The 18,717-nt window shown below is 45.8% G+C and overlaps 1 protein-coding gene across 1 annotated transcript; it reads left to right on the forward strand.

The window, feature by feature from the left end:
• Positions 1–4,932: 4,932 nt before the first annotated feature.
• LOC129344530 (claudin-16-like) lies at positions 4,933–15,740 on the forward strand. The gene is made up of 5 exons (XM_055001252.1): positions 4,933–5,022; positions 5,726–5,852; positions 10,485–10,649; positions 12,299–12,363; positions 15,543–15,740. The coding sequence occupies exons 1-5, from the start codon at positions 4,933–4,935 to the stop codon at positions 15,738–15,740; spliced, it is 645 nt and encodes a 214-aa protein (XP_054857227.1).
• Positions 15,741–18,717: the final 2,977 nt, after the last annotated feature.

Below are 18,717 nucleotides of genomic sequence, written 5' to 3' on the forward strand. Positions count from 1 at the left end.
AGTCAAAAGCCGCTCACCTGCTCCCAAACAGTTAACAGGACAAGGTTTCCAGCAACTAAGCTTAGAGGATCGATCCCTTGGGTGCAAGCCACTGGAAAGGAGCTGAAGCAAAACAGTTCCAAGAATACATATGGGTCCAGTAGCACCTTAAAGACCAACTAAATTTCCACAGTCTGAGCTTTTGAGAGTCAAAGCTCCCTTTCAAGAGCAAAGGCTGTTCATCCAGCCGGGGCAAATTAGGCACAGGGGGAGGAGGGAGAGCAGGACTTCCCATGGTCAAAATGGCTTTGGCGGCTTTGTGTTTTATTTGTCCCCCCCATGCCCAGTTCACAGAAGCCAAAATGGTTTGAGAAATATATGCAATCTGAATGTTCCTTGGCACTGAATTTGGGGGACCGAGTGCATAACACGTACAGCTACCAGTAGAGGGTGTTTCCTGCTAAGCACAGAATGGAAGTTTCCCCCCTCCAGTCATGGAGGGCAAGCTACCTAAGCTGAATACTTTTCCTAACCCCCCTCCTCAAAAGCTGCTTGGTTGCAGAAGCATTCTGTCAGGTCTGCTGCCCACAGTCCCTCCATATTGCCTGCTCTGAGTATGTTGCAATAGCCTCATGTGTCTGTTTTCCACAGTTGCTGTCTAGTTCCCGAGAAGGCTGAGCTCTTATCTGAGGTGGCTCCCCGCAGCGGCCTTGGGACAGCTCCTTCCTGCTCTCCCACTGACTGTACCCAGCTGGAGGGGCACCGAGGGTGGGGGGCTTGTGTAGAGGGATAGATATATTGTAACAAGCACTCGCTACGTCATTCTCAGCAAGAGACCTGTGTATAGCCAGATGCTTTTACTTGCCTCCATGTAACCTATGGACACATATATGCTGGAACTATGATATCTCTTTAAAGAACCTCTAACTCAAGAGAGCCTGGATTTCTTGCTGCAAGGGGTGGGAGTCAGTTTCAATGTACCCTGTTTCCATGGACTGACACATTCAAGTGTCAGATGTAAGAAGTCCAAGAGGGTCTGGTTCTTCTCCAGAGTTTTGATCGGGCCTTCTGCATGGGTGTCTGGAACAGTCCCAACATGGACTCCATGCAGTTCTTTCAAAATGGCCTAGAGAAAAAAAACGTATTATTTCTTTAATAAAGTCTTGAAGGGGGTATTATTTACTAGGTGGTGTTATTTCCCTCTGTTGGTAAATTTGTAGAAAATTGCAGAGTTATGCAGTGATTGTGCATTGGAAGTAATGAGAATAAACACACACTCCAGTGTAGCTCTGTAAGAATACTTTACAAGGGGGTAAAGATATATTGTCGAAGGCTTTCACGGCCGGAGAACGATGGTTGTTGGGGGTTTTCCGGGCTGTATTGCCGTGGTCTTGGCATTGTAGTTCCTGACGTTTCGCCAGCAGCTGTGGCTGGCATCTTCAGAGGTGTAGCACCAAAAGACAGAGATCTCTCAGTGTCACAGTGTGGAAAAAGATGTAGATCATTTGTATCTACTCAACCCCACCCCTCCTGAGTAGATACAAATGATCTACATCTTTTTTCCACACTGTGACACTGAGAGATCTCTGTCTTTTGGTGCTACACCTCTGAAGATGCCAGCCACAGCTGCTGGCGAAACGTCAGGAACTACAATGCCAAGACCACGGCAATACAGCCCGGAAAACCCCCAACAACCGGGGTAAAGATAATTTATTTATTTATTTATTTATTTATTTATTAGATTAGATTAGATTAGATTAGATTAGATTAGATTAGATTAGATTAGATTAGATTAGATTAGATTAGATTAGATTAGATTAGATTTTTAGTCTGACCTCCCCGCTGAGTGGTCTCAGAGCAGAGCACAACATTTTAATTTACATAAAAACATATAAAAGCAGATATAACATTTCAATAAAATTTAAAACACTACATACAATAAAAACTTCTCCTCAGATGGCGATGGAAGAGTTACTTCATTTCAGACATGGCCCATATATGCATATCTATAGATATATATATAGGGGGGTGGACAGATCTTTTCAAGTCAAGTCAAGTATGGCCAGCGGGGGCCCTGCCTTGCCTCCACCATATACCTGGCGGAACATCTCTGTCTTACAGGCCCGGCGGAAGGATAATAAATCCTGCTGGGCCCTGGTTTCATCAGACAGAGTTCCACCAGGCCGGTGCCAGGACTGAAAAGGCCCTGGCTCTGGCTACATTTGGATAAAAATAATAAATTACTAAGATGACTACACCTTGCTAGAAAAAGTAACAGAGAGTGAGAAAGCAACTGAAAGCAACTGAATAAAGAGCAATAAAACTTCAGTATATAGCATCACTTAATCCCCCTCCCCCCTAATAAACAAGTTGTCCTATAGAAAATCCGAATTCTACTTCATTATGCTTAGAGACTCCCATTTCTATGGTGGGAATCCTTGCTTGAGGTCTAAGTGGTTACATGCAAAGTAAGTCTATTAATTAAGTAAGTGACACAAACAGGTTAACTCTTTCATGACTGAAACGGAAACACTTGCTAAATCCCAACAAAATTGTAGCCAAGTGAAAAATAATACACAGCAGAAATAAGCAGTATGGACACGTGTGTTTAGCTTCTAAGAAAAAGAGTTTACTACAAAATTAGGGTACAGGTTACATGGATATTAAAATAACAAACAGCTTATCTTAACTCCATATTTGTTCCTTTGATCGTCTCTTTTGCAGCGCTCACTCCTTTCTACTCCTATATCTCTGTAATTCAAACTGCAACTGACTCTGTAATTGATCCCTGCTTACGTGCAGGATTGCTAATTGCCCCCCAATAAAAATGATCAGCCAATAGTCAGTCCTAGGGCCACCACATTGATAAGAATGCCACCCCCTTTCTGGTGGGAAGGAACTACTCTGCACTTCCAGCTAATTATTTTACACACCTCACAGCCCCACATTTACATCGCACTTTTATGTTAGCAAGATTTAATGTTTTCTCATCTGCAGTCCCTTATGGAAGATTTGCGAAATTGTCCTATAATGAAATAAACTGCCCATGCAATAATAGGGAACCAGAGTCAATTGCTCATAGTTTGCTCTGATGTGAATTTTATGTCCAAATACAGGAAGTGTTAATCAATCCTATTTTGTGTAATAAGCATGGCCTCCCAGAAGCGAGACTCGTTTCTTTCTTTTATCGGATCAGTGTCCCCATATTATCCTCTCAGTAGCGAGATTTCTTTTGCTTGCTAAGAGAATTAGGGACTATAGGATATAAGTTCTGATTGTATTTTATATATTTAAATACAGGTTTGTTTAATTTTGTTTTATGCCAATAAAGGTATTGACTGACTGACTGATAATAATACCACCTCCTTTGTGGTGCACTATTGTATACCTAATTGGTCCTATGCAAACTAGCTATCACTAGCTAAACGTAAATGTCAGCTTAACTTTTTCATGGCAGAAGGACGGCACCTGCTAAAAACCCAACATCCTCTCTGACACAAAAACTTCAGCTACCCATTTCCATACATTCAGCTACCCATTTCCATACATTAAGATTCTAATTCTTTGGCTTCCAGCCTCTGGTGGATTCTGGATCCTGAGCAGTACAGAACCATCTGCCACGGATTGCATCTCATCGATAGATTGAACAAACAAAGCCATCTGAATCGGATCACTGTACCAACAGACCTTGGATTATACATGCCTCGATATGAATCAGAATCTATTTTAGTTAATATGTTGGGCTCTTCCTCATCCCACAAGATTTATTGTCTTTTAAATGAGTTCTCCTCTGAGTTGCCTTACATATTATCTGTTGCTTTAAATATGTACTCCTGTATACTACCTGTGCTTCATGTTGTCTAACGTCAGTCCTAGAATTATGTTCTGTTTCAGCAATTCTTCAACTCCGTATTGGATCCTTGCTAATGCTATGACTATTTAAACTTGTATTTATTTACCCTATGACATTGTTTATGGAAATGTCCTTGACACTGTATGGAAACGTCTTTGCTACTGATTGCACTAATCTCACACTATGTAATTCACCTTGAGTCTGAGTGAGAAGGTGGACTATAAATATATAAATAAATAAATAACTGAGAAAGCAGCAAAGTTTTTACAACTTGCTATGAAGCCGCGCCAGGAGAAGTTTCAGAAATAACCGTTGACATCACTCAACCGTTTTACATTTTGCTCTTGTTTTCTTTGTACCATCCAGTTTTCTTTGTTATATGCCAATAAAGTCTGAACGAATCAAATCAGAATCCATTCTCCAAAGCCCCCGTCTTGCTGTACATGAACTGGAACTGAACACACAAAAATGCCTCCTGTAACGAGTCAAAACTTTGGCTTCCTGCTCTGGAGGCCGGCAATTCTCCAGGGGTCTCTACTTTACCTGTAACCTGGTCATTTCAAACGGCAATGTCAGGGATTGAACCTGGGACCTTTTGCATGCAAAATGGGGTTTCTACCACTAAACCACTCCCCCTCCCATGGGACTTTCTGTCCACAAAGCTCAGTGTCGGAGATCTTTGCTGAGTTTCTTAGCTGTTGCTCCTTGGAGCAAGGCTCCACTAGCAGGGCCTCTGGAACACAAAGCCAACACAGCAGGACTCAGAATTTTCCGGCTGCCTCTTCCGTTCTGCCTGACATTTATGACGGGGTAGACGCTGCATAGTCCCGCTTAATCTCTGCCTCCCTTGGGTTTGTAGTCAAACCCTCCCACTGCATTAAAAGTCCTGATTGCATTTTCCCCTCCTCACATATGCACACACAAAAGAAACCGGGGACAACAAGAACTCCAAACAGCCAGTTTTTGAAGGAGAGACTTGGAGACGGAGCCAGCTGTGGTGACCCACTCCCCTGGCACTTCCTGATTGGCAGATCTGGAAAACACCTGGCAGAGCAGGCCATTGAATCAATAGGGGTCTTGACTCCTTCAGAAGGTCTCCAATGGGCAGTGCCGCAAGTCTGGTCTCCATTTTCTCTGGGGCCCTTTCCTTTGTTTGCACAATCGGCTCTCTCTGGACGGACTGCTGGCAGGTAAGAGAAGATGAGCTGTTCTTGGGGAAAGGACCAAGGCAGACGGGCTGTGAAATGGAGCTCGGAAGGGGACTCAAAATTGGATGGCTAGGGGTCACTAACATCCATACAAAACAGTGGCTATATAATGGGCTCTTGGTTCTGTTTCAGATGGAGGGGAGAGGCTGTGGGTAAGTGGTAAAATGTCTGTCTTGTATGCAGAGGGTCCCAGGTTCAATTCCCAGAATCTCCAGTTAAACAGGGATTGTGATGGGTGATAAAAACATGCGTACCCTAGAGAGGTGCTGCCAGTCAGAGTAGGCAATACTGACCTTGATAGAATGAGGGTCTGACTCAGTAAAAGGCAGCTTTATGTGCTCAAGGATGTAAGCCAAAGCTGGTAGGGATCTATTCATATTTATAAAGATTGGTAGTCACTTACTTGAAATACTGTGCCACAAAATGAGGCATGAAGTAGTTGCCATGATTATTCCCATGTTACAGGTGGTAAGACTGAGGCTGAACGGTATTATGATATTACTATTGGAGTATTCAGAGCTGAGAACTTGATTGGGGTCCCAGCTCAGAGGTCAGGCCCTTCACTACTGTGCCATACCAATGACAGCAGGGTCAACCCACTTTGCAGGTGCAGTGTAGATGCGCTGTAAGTGGACTGCCTATTGAGGTTCAGGAGGGATTGCATTCTCCTTCTTTTCTCTTCCAGGTCAACAGCAAAGGCTCGGTGGTTCTCAGCATGCGCTGCCGAGGCCTGTGGGGTGAGTGCGTTTGGGACAAATTTGTCAAGATCTGGACCTGCGATGTCTTCAGCTCTTACCTGAATCCTCACCCTGGTAAATTCTGCAGCCTGGATACAAACCTGCTGTTCTTAAAACATCTGCCCCCAAATGCGAGGTTTTCAGTCTGGATGACTCATGCCCGGGCTAGTCCAAATGTCGCATCTTGTTTTAGTCAAGCTAGACTGCCCTGGAAGAGGGAGGTTTGGGAAGAAATGTTAAATCTTCTTATTCCAGGTGGCTGATTCACCAGCATCAGGGTGGGTGGGGGGCAACAATTTATTTTCAAACCATCTTTTCCTTCTATCTATATATCCAATTATGAAGTCAATCTTTCTCTTATTTTTTGAAAGTAGAAATATTTTAAAACTAGCAACAAAGCCAGTTGTGGGAACAAATACAACGAGCTCTAGAAGACTGATTTGGTTACTCTCTGCAATGGGCTGAATTGGCCCCAAATGGGCCTGATTTGGGCCGAATCGGGCCACTGTGGAGCCCAGGAGTGCTACTGGGGGGGGCACAATGGGCCCTGGAGCACACCACCCGATCCAGCCCTGATCTGGGCCCGATAGAGCAGCTGAGGGTCCAGGAGTGCAGGGGGAAGGTGCAGAAAGGGCCAAAATCTACCTACTGCAGCGTACATGAGCGAATCATGCCACCAGGGAGCGAGTGCACCCAGGGGGTGCATTCCCCCACCTTTCCCCATCAGCGTGGCAAGCGAGGGCAGAGGGGAGCGGGCACTGGCAACCCTACCTGAGGTGGCAAGGAGGCCCCACTCCACTGCACTGGGCCTTCTTGCCACCCACAGTGGCCTGCTCTTGCCTCCTCAGCAAGCCGTGTTGCTAAGGACTCAGAGCCAAGCTAGCAGTGACGAATCGCACTTGAATGGCAAGTGGACAGACTCTCCCTGCTCACTTGCACTCCACTCGATCACACAGAACCCGGTCAAGCACAGACATGGGATGGAGAGCTATGTGATCGAGTGGAGTGCAAGTGAGCAGGGAGGAATACATGTGAGTCTGTCCACTTGCCATTCAAGTGTAATTCATCGGTTCTAGCTTCGCTCTCACCTTTCACCCCTGCGGAAGAGCGCACGAGTGTGTCTCCGCAGGGATAAAAGGTGAGCCGTCACAAGTATGGCTCCCTTTTTATATGGTAGGATATGTTTGAGCAAATCTGCCATTTCATTCCTGCTTTGGTCCATGGGTTTGCTTTATCCTGCATTCCAGTCCTCTTGAACTCCATTTTAAGAAAAAAGAATTTCCAAAATTGGTCGTTGAACTGGAGCATGCTTGCAAAGAGAATATAAATACTGCTGAAGGTACAATCATATAAAGACTGCTCTTCTTCTTCTTCTTCTTCTTTTTCATCATCATCATCAACAATGTAGATATGCACATTACACAGAAAAACACAATGCAATCCTAAGTAGAGTTACACCTTTCTAAGTCTATTAAAGGCACTGGATATAGAAGAGTATAACTCTGTTTAGGATTGCACTGTGAAAATCATAGCTAGTTGTACAGCCTGTGCTGCGCTCTATACACAATTTGAAAATAAAATAGACCAACTGAGAGAATCCCCAAGGCACTGTTTCCGCTTTGGAAACCCGTTCCGTTAACTCAGAACTCCGAAACTCAGGGAGAAATTTGGATGAGGAAATTTTTGTCAGAATCTCTGTTACTGAAACTGCTCCAAAAGTGCCTCAGGATTTGGGGAGCACGTCTTGGTGTTGTCACTGGTGCTAGCCAATCAGTGTTGTCCACCATCGGTTTTTGCTGGAAACTCGCAGAATCGCTGGAAACGTCTCCTCTATTTGCTGTTGCTCCGTCTATAATGGACACATGCAGTACCACATCATTCCAGGGGGAGGACCCTAAGTCCTGCAAGAAAACAGGTGTTATATGATTGCTATTTGCTTTGGACAACAGCAGGGATGTCTGTTGGTAAAGTGAAAACTTCCTCTTGGTTTTTAACTTGTCACCAACACTCCCTAGAGCTCTAGAAAATAAAAACTCTCTTTGTTGCAAGTTTGTAAATCAATCACTTTCTACTTTACACATAGATACAGTTGTTGTACAGAGCAGTTTTCCTGCTTCCCCTTGTTTATTTTCCCATTCTGTTTTCATAAGAGGACACAAACTCCCCATCAGTACTAATCAGCATTGTGTAAAATCGGTGGAACTCACTGACACAAGATGTCATAAAATCCAGATAATCTTTTAAAAAAAGAAACCTAAAAATACAAATGGGATGAATTAGTACCCCAGTTTGTTAATTTTTTTGTTGGATACAGAGCAAAGTGTCTCAAGAACCTTTTCCTCTTACAACATTGTCACCTTTACAGTAACAAACTGAAATTCTTAGCAGAGTTACTTCAATGTATTGTCGAAGGCTTTCACGGCCGGAGAACGATGGTAGTTGTGGGTTTTCCGGGCTATATTGCTGTGGTCTTGGCATTGTAGTTCCTGACGTTTCGCCAGCAGCTGTGGCTGGCATCTTCAGAGGTGTAGCACCAAAAGACAGAGATCTCTCAGTGTCACAGTGTGGAAAAGATGTGGGTCATTTGTATCTACTCAGGAGGGGTGGGGTTGATCTGAGTCATCCTGTGAGAGTTTCCCAGGGTGTGGAATGCTAATGGCGGGAGGCTTCACTGTATCCTGAGGAGGTTCTTTTGCATATGGATTGGTACTTGATGTGCTAATCTTCTCAATGAGGAAATTAACCATCTAAACCATGCACTTCAAGCAAATGGCTACTCCAGAAATGAAATCCGAAGAGCAATCAAACCCAGGATGAATCAAACAACCAAGGAAAAACAGTCTCCTACAGGAAAAGTGTTTTTGCCATATATCAAAGGAATTACTGATCAGATGGGAAAGCTTATGAAAAAGCATAACCTTCAAGCAGTATTCAGACCCACCCAAAAAATACAACAGATGCTACGATCAGCAAAAGACAGTAGAGACCCCCTCACCTCTGTAGGAGTATACCGTATACCCTGCAGCTGTGGACAAGTTTACATCGGGACCACAAAGCGTAGCATCCAGACAAGAATAAAAGAACATGAAAGACACTGCAGACTTGGACAACCTGAAAAATCAGCAGTGGCTGAACATAGCCTAACTCAAACAGGGCACAGTATCTTATTCCAGGACACCAAAATACTGGACAACACTTCCAACTACTTTGTCAGACTGCACAGGGAAGCCATTGAAATTCACAAGCATAAGCAAAACTTCAACAGGAAAGAAGAAACCTTAAGAATGAACAGAGCATGGTTTCCAGTTCTGAAAAACACCAGGCTAACAAAACATTCTATCCCCGACAATAGCCCTGCAGAGAAGATTAGCACATCAAGTACCAATCCATATGCAAAAGAACCTCCTCAGGATACAGTGAAGCCTCCCGCCATTAGCATTCCACACCCTGGGAAACTCTCACAGGATGACTCAGCTCAACCCCACCCCTCCTGAGTAGATACAAATGACCCACATCTTTTCCACACTGTGACACTGAGAGATCTCTGTCTTTTGGTGCTACACCTCTGAAGATGCCAGCCACAGCTGCTGACGAAACGTCATGAACTACAATGCCAAGACCAAGGCAATACAGCCCGGAAAACCCACAACAACCAGAGTTACTTCAGTCTAAGTCCATTGAAATCTGTTTAGGATTTTACTGTATGTCTCCAAAGTACAGCCACATATCACTTACAGTTTACTTTCTGTAAAAGGAACAACATAAAATCACCTGGGTAGAACATAAACCTCAGATTATCTTGCCATTGGGAATTTTTTTATTCCTTGGGGAACTAAAATACTCCGAGGGTTTTTTTCCCCCCTGCAGCATGAGTTTATTAAGAAAGCAATGATCCAAGGAATTCTTTGTACATACTCTGGAGACATAACAGCCCTTCTTGACAGTGGCAAGCATTTTTACCTCTAGCTGCATAGGGAATTTGCTTTGGGATGGAAATATATCCCAAATGCAATATGTGTTAAGTTTTTTCAGATGACAGTTTGAAGGTTTTCTAACCAAGTTCATGATATACCTATTCCCCCCCCACCCCCATTGGGCCATCTGCTGCTATGATGTGGAAAGCCCGAGGAAGGAGAATTAATTCCTTCTCAGAATACTAGAATGCCGGCAGAATCTATTCAAAGTCCCTGCAGTCAGTTCAGGACAAAGAAAACGGAGCACTTCCTCGTCCAGGGTATAATCATGGGATTATTTGGCACAGGATAGCCCTTGATTCAGGAAACTTTTGTGACAGACGGGTCTATCCATAGTTATTTCAGCAAGGAATTTAACCGCGTGTTCAGGGCAGTATACCTTTGAGCTTTAGATGTCTGATACCTTCATACTTTGCTTTTGCATGCACGGAGGGATCAGACTGGCTGCTCCTCAAGAGCAAATGCTGGATGGAAGGGGTCATGGGTCTGCGCTAAGATAGAAGTGTTTATATTCACACGCTCGCTCTTGGGAGCCTTGGCAGTTCTGTGCTGAAAGTGACTGGTAGGAAATTATCCACTCCATAATTGCCGAGCTACTGTCAGAGACAGGATACTGGGTCAAAGCAGCATGTTGGGTCTGGGAGCTCCTGTGCTGATCTCTTCCCCAGAAGCAGGCCCTTCCCGACTGGCATGGAATGGTTCATTGGGTTTTGTTCTCTCTGTATTTTTCCAGCTGCTATTATCCTCACGAGAGCCTGCCTTATCACATCAGCTGTGGCTGGAATTGGGGCCTTTCTCTGCCTCCTTTCAGGGTGTAGGTACTTCAGCTGCTGCCAGGGGCCCACCATAGCCAAACACCGGTGCCTCTGCCTCTCTGTGGGATTCTACCTTTTTGCAGGTTTGGTATTTTTTTACGAATTGCCCTTCAGGTTTGTTTTCGATTTCCTAGTAGGGGGCACTTTTATTGCATTTGGTTGTATGCAAGAGAGCTTCACTGGGCAGCAGAATAAGCAAGTTGGACAAGTCACCTGCCCCCTTTGTGATGGAAATGAGATCATCTCTGTTTTTCAGTTAAGACATGTATAAGTTTTCTTTCCATTGCAATGCTTAAGAAAGCTCACATGTAAACTCGCAAAGTAACAATAGATCATTACACTGTAAAACAATAAAAATCGTATACAGGGGTCACATAGGAGAGAGTTTTTAACTGGCCAGAAGGCCTGTAGCAAGGGGCCCACACATAACTCCTGTGGAAGGGAGTTCCAAAGAGTGGGGACAGTTACTTCTCAGAAGGTCCTGACGTGGATCCTTCCCAGCTATATCTTTAAGATTGTTGGAGTGAACATCCAGATGACCTCAAAGCATAGCTAGAGGAAGTCCTTTAGATACATTCAAGCCTTTTAGGGGTCCAAAAAATGCAATCTTTGTAGTGGACCCATAAGCAAACTGGGATCCAGCACAGCTGATATAAGAGAAGCATAGTATGTACATATTAATGTGATTTCTGTAGTGCTGAAAAGGGGGAGCCTCAGATGACACACTCGGAAACTGTTTTTGCACAATCATGTGTGTATAAATATATGTGAAAGGAAAAAAAACAGAGGTACAAAAACATACAAGAGGGAATTAGAAATCAAAACAACAGTGCAAGTTTGTAATCATTACAGCAAGACACAAGATAAATATTATTATATAATGATATCATGACAGATGCTAACAAACAGCTGTTTCTTTAGAAAGCTTGCCGATAGTTGACTGTAATCTTTTCTTGTGTTCCTTTTTCAAAAGGCCTTGAGTTGCTGTTGAGATTCCTGTGATACTACGTCAAAAAATAGTTGAGAAGAAAGTTATACAACTTAAGGCCAAATTGTATCAAACTGTGTCAGTTGCTGACATAATTCAATGCAACTGCTGTGATTAACTGAAAGAAGGCTTCTGTCTTTCTTTCAGAAGGCTTTTAACAATACCAATGTGAAATCTCAGCAAACTAAAATAACATTTCCCAGGTTTCTGGTAGCCAAGACACACTCATATTCCAAATTAAACTTGGAGATTCACAAAAAGGTTGTGTGTGAGAGAGAGAGTGGGGCAGGAGGGAGAGACAGACAGAGAGAATCACCTGTCCTTCACAGAGCCCACACTCTGTAATTCTTGCTTTCTGGTTGTAAGGATGCAAACTCTGAGCAGTGACTACTACAGAGAAGCAACAGGCAGCCTCCAGTGCAGATGGGTACTTCTGGTGTGTGTCTGATTAGAATTCAATCACATCAGAGAAAGACAGCCAGTGGAATCTGACTGGAAGGGGCTCAGACCAGAACAGTAAATCGTACAGAGATACATTTGGCAGTCTCCTCTGAGACTGTGGACTTTGTACTGAAAAAGAACCTTTCATTCTTGAATGTATTTATTTCTTGTAACTCTCTCTAGCAGCATCCCTCACGACAGACAGTTTGAAAATTAGAAGTGATCCAAACCACACAGAGGATATGGAGGGGGAGGGGTGTTCTCCACCTGTGGGAGTTCATGGCACTCTTTCTTCCATTTTAGGCCTTATGACCTGCGTCGGAGTTATCCGATACTGTGTGTACGTGTTCTCTCAGCATCAGTATGAGGTATTTTCTTTGCTTACGACTGTTGCACATCCTTTCAGCCAGCCCCCTTTGCGTCTCATCTGTTTTTCACTTCACAAAACAGGTTTGGGAAGCTGTCAAAGGCTTTTAAAGGGGAAGAGGAGAAGGACCAAACTACAGTCAGGGGTTTCTCAGGAGGAGAGCTAGCATGGTGTAGTGTCAGACTTGGATTTGAGAGACCCTAGGTTCCAGTCCCCACTTGGCCATGGAGGCTCGCTGGACGAACTTAGGCCAGTCACAAACTCTTAGCCAAACCTACCACACAAGGTTGTTGTGAAGATAAAATGGAGGTGAGGAGAATGACATAAGCTGCTTTCGATCCTCATTGGGGTATAATGAATATACGAATGAAAATAATATAAATAAATGTCACAACGTAAATAAGATCATTTGCAAACTGCCTCCTAGGCCAGCATGGATCTGCTAGGTGGGGGGTGGGACTACAGAGGACTTTGGCCTACTCCCTGCTTCTCCACAGCAGATCCTCAGTACTGGGACAAGGTGGGGAGAGAAAGCTGCATGGGTCCCAGCAGTCTGGATGACATTGGAAGTATTTAACTGACAAGGCAGCAGGGCAGAAAGCGGGAGGAGGTAACAGCGAAATCAAGTGCTTGTTGATTTCCCAGAGTGGGCCAATTTCTGTGTTCTCCCACGAGTGGTTGGGGAGGCCAGAAGGTCATTTTGTGGCACAAACTGATCCCCAGACAATTGGCCAGAGTCCAGAATGAAGCTGGCACCTTCTAGTGGCTTTCCCAACAAATACGCTTATTTATTTGCTTCTTTAGACATTCATACTCTGCTTCTCACCCCCAATGGGTACCCATAGCAGCTTATAACATCATTCTCTGCTCTAGTTTATCGTCATCGCCACAACAGCCCTGTGAGGTAGGTCAGGCTGAGAGTAAGTATTTGGCCCAAGAACAGCCAGCACACTTCCATGGCTGAGGGGGAGGTTCTCTCTTATCAAAATCTGACACTTTAATCACTACACCACACTGGTTATTTCACCGCCCATGGACATCTGAGAGCCAAGCTACAAGTGACACCTGACACAGGTTGGACACTTGACAACTTCCCTCAAGTTTTGATGGGAAATGTAGGCATCCTGGTCTTGCAGCTGTAATGGAGAGCCAAGCTGCAAAACCAGGATGCCTATATTTCCCATCAAAACTTGAGGTAAGCTGACAAGTGTCCAACCTGTGTAAGGCGTCACTTGTAGCTTGGCTCTGAGATGCAACAAAAAGAGGCAACACTACAGTGCAGAATCTGTCCCTTTTTAATGCTGTTCTTTTCCTTATGAATGACATTCTGAGCAGACTCCCCTATATACCTTGATCACACATTCTTTGGGGTAAAAAGAGCCAGTTGAAATTGGGTCAGGCCCAGACGCCACCAATTGCCCTTCCTGGGGCAACCCCTAGGAACAGAAAAGTCAAAGGGCGTGTGCCCACTTGTTACCTGCTGCCAGGCCTTCCTTCATTTCTTGTTTTCTTCACATCCTACACAGCTAGATGAGGTACAATTACTTTTTTCAGAGGGGAGTAGGTGGTTCCCTAGAATCATTGTTGCCCTGGGTATATTGGAGGCTTTATCTTTTGTCCTCCTATTAAATCGAGCCAGTTCTGCAGGTTTCTGAAGCACAACAAAACCCTGCATACCCTGTATAATCAGAGAGGATGGCTGGACTGGCAAATGAATGCGCACACCACAGTCAATTCTGTATCACTAGTTGGTACTTTAAGTCATGTCAGAATATTTCCCCTCCTCCTCTCCCCTCCAAGTAATTTCACTCTTGTGACAAATTCACAACCCTTCAGGTTTTTCACCTCAGGAGAAACTTACTCCCCGTGAGTTTTAGTTTAAGAAAATGTTGCCAACAACAAGTGTTGTCTAATTGAGGGCTCAGATCACAGAGTTTGGTTATATGTTGCAGTTCCCAGGTTCTGACAGCCTCAATTTACCTCAAGTCATACAGGGAAGGAAGAAAGGATTTAACTCTTCAACTTCCTCTTGGCTTAAGGATTTGAAACCCGGCTTCCTGCTCTATTACATTTAAACAGGAAACAAAATGTCGTCAAAGGTCATATCTTTTTCTCCTTTAAAGCGCTACTGTCAAAGCAGGGAGCACAGATGCAAAAATCTATATGGAGTGGAGGCTGAATGGTTAAACCGTCTCTTTCTTCCTTGTGATGGAAGGCCTGCAGATATACAGCAGGAACAGGAGGTATTTGGGCTGTGGGCTTCCAACTCCTGCAAGACACATCCAAAGCAGAAATTGGGCATCTCCCCCCATGGAAGATACATAAGTTGCCCACACCTTGAAAGCTTGTACAACACCCCGCAGGGAGAGTGGTGAGAGAGCTCTATTTTTGAATGGGACGGAGAAGTGCTGTGAGGAGGTGCAAAGTGCCACACCTCTAAACATCAGATACTGCTCTGAATTGCAGACCAGAGCAAGAGAAATATTATAACAGTATGTAGTCGGTTCCAGGCCTAGAAGTGTGTTTGTGTGGCTCCTATGTGTCCCCAGCCCACAACTGCAAGAATGCTTAAGCAGTGGGACACATTGCTGTGGGGTGTGTGTGTGTTAGTCTATAAAGCTAATTTCTCCGGGCTGTTGAAAAGAGCAAGAGTCCAGTAGCACCTATAAGGCAATCCAAATTTGTGGAAGGTGACTCACAAAAGTCCATACCCTACCACAAATTTTGTTAGTCTTATAGGTGATACAGGACTCTTGCGCTTTTCTACATGGCTACCCATCTTGATCTGTCTCGGGCCTGGCCCCTCTTCCTTGGCAACTTGTGTTTCCAATGTAGACTGAGCGCCAAGCTGCAAGTGACGCCTGACACAGATTGGACACTTGTCAGCTTCCCTCAAGTTTTGATGGGAAATGTAGGCATCCTGGTCTTGCAGCTGTAATGGCGAGCCAATCTGTAAAACCAGGACGACTACATTTCCCATCAAAACTTGAGGGAAGCTGACAAGTGTCCCACCAGTGTAAGGCGTCACTTGTAGCTTGGCTCTAAGCTGCTTTGGGGTTGCCCAGTCTTGCTTGTGGGCCCCCCAGCTCAACTGTTTGCCCCCCGTCTTCTGAAAGTTCCTTGCAGTTCTATGATTCTCTCTCTTCCTTGCCTGAGTGGCTTTTCCTGCTTATCTTTTAGGTGTCTCTGAGCATCCCTGGATTTCCGAGCTTTGAATATGGCTACTCCCTGTGGATGGCTGTAGCAAGCAACCTAGCAGCCATCACTGCTGCTTTTGCAGCATACTATGAAGTCCAGCTCATTAAGACCCCTGGCAGCACAAACCCGGTCAAGGAGCATGCTGGGAGTGGCATTGGAACGGTGCACACATACGTGTAAGCAGGGCTTTTTTTCAGCTGGAACATGGTGGAACAGAGTTCTGGAACCTCTTGAAAATGGTCACATGGCTGGTGGCCCCGCCCCCTGATCTCCAGGCAGAGGGGAGTTTAGATTGCCCTCCATGTCAGTGGCGCGGAGGGCAATCTAAACTCCCCTCTGTCTGGAGATCAGGGGGCGGGGCCCCCAGCCATGTGACCAGGGCCGGCGCCAGAGGTTTTAGCGCCTGCGGCGGCGTGCGCCTGCGCCTCCGCGTGGCGTGATGACGTCATCACAGACGTCATCACGCGCCGCAGGGGGGCTGGGCGGCGCACGGACCGCTGAGCGCAGAAGCTGCGGGCTGCTGCTGGAGCGGCGCGCACAGGCTGCTCTGTGCGCCGCCCCAGCAGCAGCTCATGGCTTCTGCGCTCGGCTGGGGCGGAGGAGTGCGCAGCGGAGCTGGCGTGGGCTGGCTACAGCTGCTGCTGCAGCCATCCAGCCAGCTCCGTGCCGCCGCCGCCGCCGCACGCCCCAGCCGAGCGCAGAAGCTGCGAGCCGGGGCTGGGGCGGCGCGCGGAGGCTGCTCCGTGCGCCACCCCAGCAGCAGCTCGCGGTTTCTGCGCCCAGCTGGGGCGGAGGAGCGCGCAGCGGAGCTGGCGTGGGCTGGCTACAGCTGCTGCTGCAGCCATCCATCCAGCTCTGTGCCGTTGCCGCCGCGCGCCCCAGCTGGGCGCAGAAGCCGCGAGCCGCTGCTCGAGCGGCGCACAGAGGCTGTGCCCGGCTGGGGTGTGTGGCGGCGGCGGCAGCAAGGGGCTGGCTGGCTGGCTGGCTGCAGCAGTAGCTGCAGGCAGCCCAGTCATGCCAGCTTCGCTGCGCGCGCCTCCACCCCCAACACCCCCTCCAGCGCCCCTCCAGCGCCCACGCGCCCGAGGCCACCGCCTACCTGGCCTCCATGGGCGCGCCGGCCCTGCATGTGACCATTTTCGCTGAGGGCGATTTAAACTTTTAAAAACTCCCCCCTTGTTCCAGCTGACCCAAAGTGACATAATCAGCCCTGGAGCATGCGTGCCCTTTGTGCGCGCACATGTGGTACCACCTCCCTCCAAGAGTTGCCCCCTGTGCTGGCAACCCACTGAGTTCCACCACCTCTTTTTCCAGAAAAAAAGGCCCTGCGTGTAAGGCAGGGAAATGATCAGTCGTATCCTTATAGCAGCCAGCTTAAGGCTGCTGTTGTTAATAAGTTTCTCAGAAAAAATATAGCAGGTTAAAGACTAACTGTTTTGGACTCTGTAGTGAAATGGGCTCTCTAGATATTTTTAGGATTGCCAGCTGGCCCAGAGACAAGTGCCCTGTTCCCTTAACAGAGGCTTAATAGGGGCCAATGGGCAGTGGCCTGGAGGTAAACATCACCTGCTAAATAATAGCCCATTAAGTCTCAGTTAAAGGGACAGGGCCTTTTTTTGCATCGCCAGACAGCAACTGGAGATTCTTTGCTTTCCCTGGGTTGGGGGAAACTATCAGGACTGGCCAAGGCCAAAAGATGATGGACTTCAGTAAGAAGAATATCAGTGCAATCCTCGACAGAGTTACACTCTTCTATATCTATTGAAGACAACAGGCATAACACTGTTTAGGACTGTGCCATTGTAATGGCAACTTAAGAACAATTTCATTGGAGTAAACATTGTCAAATAAACTGTTAATCTCTCATCTCCCATTTTCTCCCACTCCTCAAATAACAACAATATTATTATTGTTATTGGAGAGTCAGTTTGGTATAGTAGTTAGGAGCGCGGGACTCTAATCTGGAGAGCTGGGTTTGATTCCCCACTCCTCCACTTGAAGCCAGCTGGGTGACCTTGGGTCAGGCACAGCTCTCTTGGAGCTCTCTCAGCCCCACCCACCTCACAGGGTGTTTGTTGTGGGGATAATAATAACATACTTTGTAAATCACTCTGAGTGGGCATTAAGTTGTCCTGAAGGGCGGTATATAAATTGAATGTTGTTGTTGTTGTTTTGGCTCTGTTGGGGGAAAAAGAAGTACCCGTATTGTGCCTGTCTTTGTTTCACTACATAAGATAAAAGCAGCATGGGTAGTGGTTAGAGTGTCAGACAAACATCTGAGAGACTCAGGTTTGAATTCCCACTGCTTGCTGGGTAACCTTGGACCAATCACACTTTCTCAACCTAACCTACCTCACAGGGTTGTTGTGGGGATAAGTGGAGGTGATTCCACTCACTACAGCTTCCACTCACTCCTGCGGGGATCTAGTTCTGTAGAAAGGCTAAGGCTTGGGTGCCTAAAAGTGCAATCTGAAACAGAGTGACACCTTTCTAATCCCGTTGACTTCAATAGACTTAGAAGGCTCAGACTGCGCTGTTAAATTTGGAAAGGATCACCGCGTTCCCACGGGAATCCAGTGCTGTAACAGAAGTTGCCCCATTACAGCACCTTGAACCCAGACCAGAAGCCATGGTGTGAGTTTCCTTTGCCAAAGTCAGAGAAATGCTTCAAAGGACCAGAAACAGATTTGGCAAAGTTACCCATGAAATTCCCTCTCTGTTGCAGAGCTTCAACAAAAAAAAAGGATTGCCTCATACGCAAAGACAGTAACTGGTATAATTCTGAGTTGAAAACTACATCACTAAAGAATGTTAAATGACCAGCAAGCTTTTAAAGCATGATTATTATTAGATTAACAGTGAAATCCTAAACAGAGTTACTCCAGACTAAGCCCATTGATTTTAATGGTCTTAAACTGGAGTAACTGTTTAGGATTTCATTGTAAATGTCCTACAACCAGACAGTGCACAGATACAGAAATATCCAACAGTTCTGCAGCACACCAAATGCTTCCAACCAACAGATTATCTTAGATCCCTTGAGATCTCTAAATATTGGAGACCCTTTACCTTTGTACGCTTCAACGCTTTACCTTCAGCCCTCCTGGAAGGCAGATACCATTGTGTTCCACTCCCTCTGCGGCTCTGCCCATGCCAT

Source organism: Eublepharis macularius, chromosome 17, assembly GCF_028583425.1.
Source record: "Eublepharis macularius isolate TG4126 chromosome 17, MPM_Emac_v1.0, whole genome shotgun sequence".
Classification (NCBI taxonomy): domain Eukaryota; kingdom Metazoa; phylum Chordata; class Lepidosauria; order Squamata; family Eublepharidae; genus Eublepharis; species Eublepharis macularius.

Bases quoted from the DNA above. Each gene is read 5' to 3' on its own strand.
- LOC129344530 (XM_055001252.1), top strand. From the start codon at position 4,933: ATGGGCAGTGCCGCAAGTCTGGTCTCCATTTTCTCTGGGGCCCTTTCC. The intron at 5,023-5,725 runs GTAAGAGAAGAT...TTTCTCTTCCAG, and splicing joins TCTGGACGGACTGCTGGCAG to GTCAACAGCAAAGGCTCGGT. The intron at 10,650-12,298 runs GTTTGGTATTTT...CTTCCATTTTAG, and splicing joins GGGATTCTACCTTTTTGCAG to GCCTTATGACCTGCGTCGGA.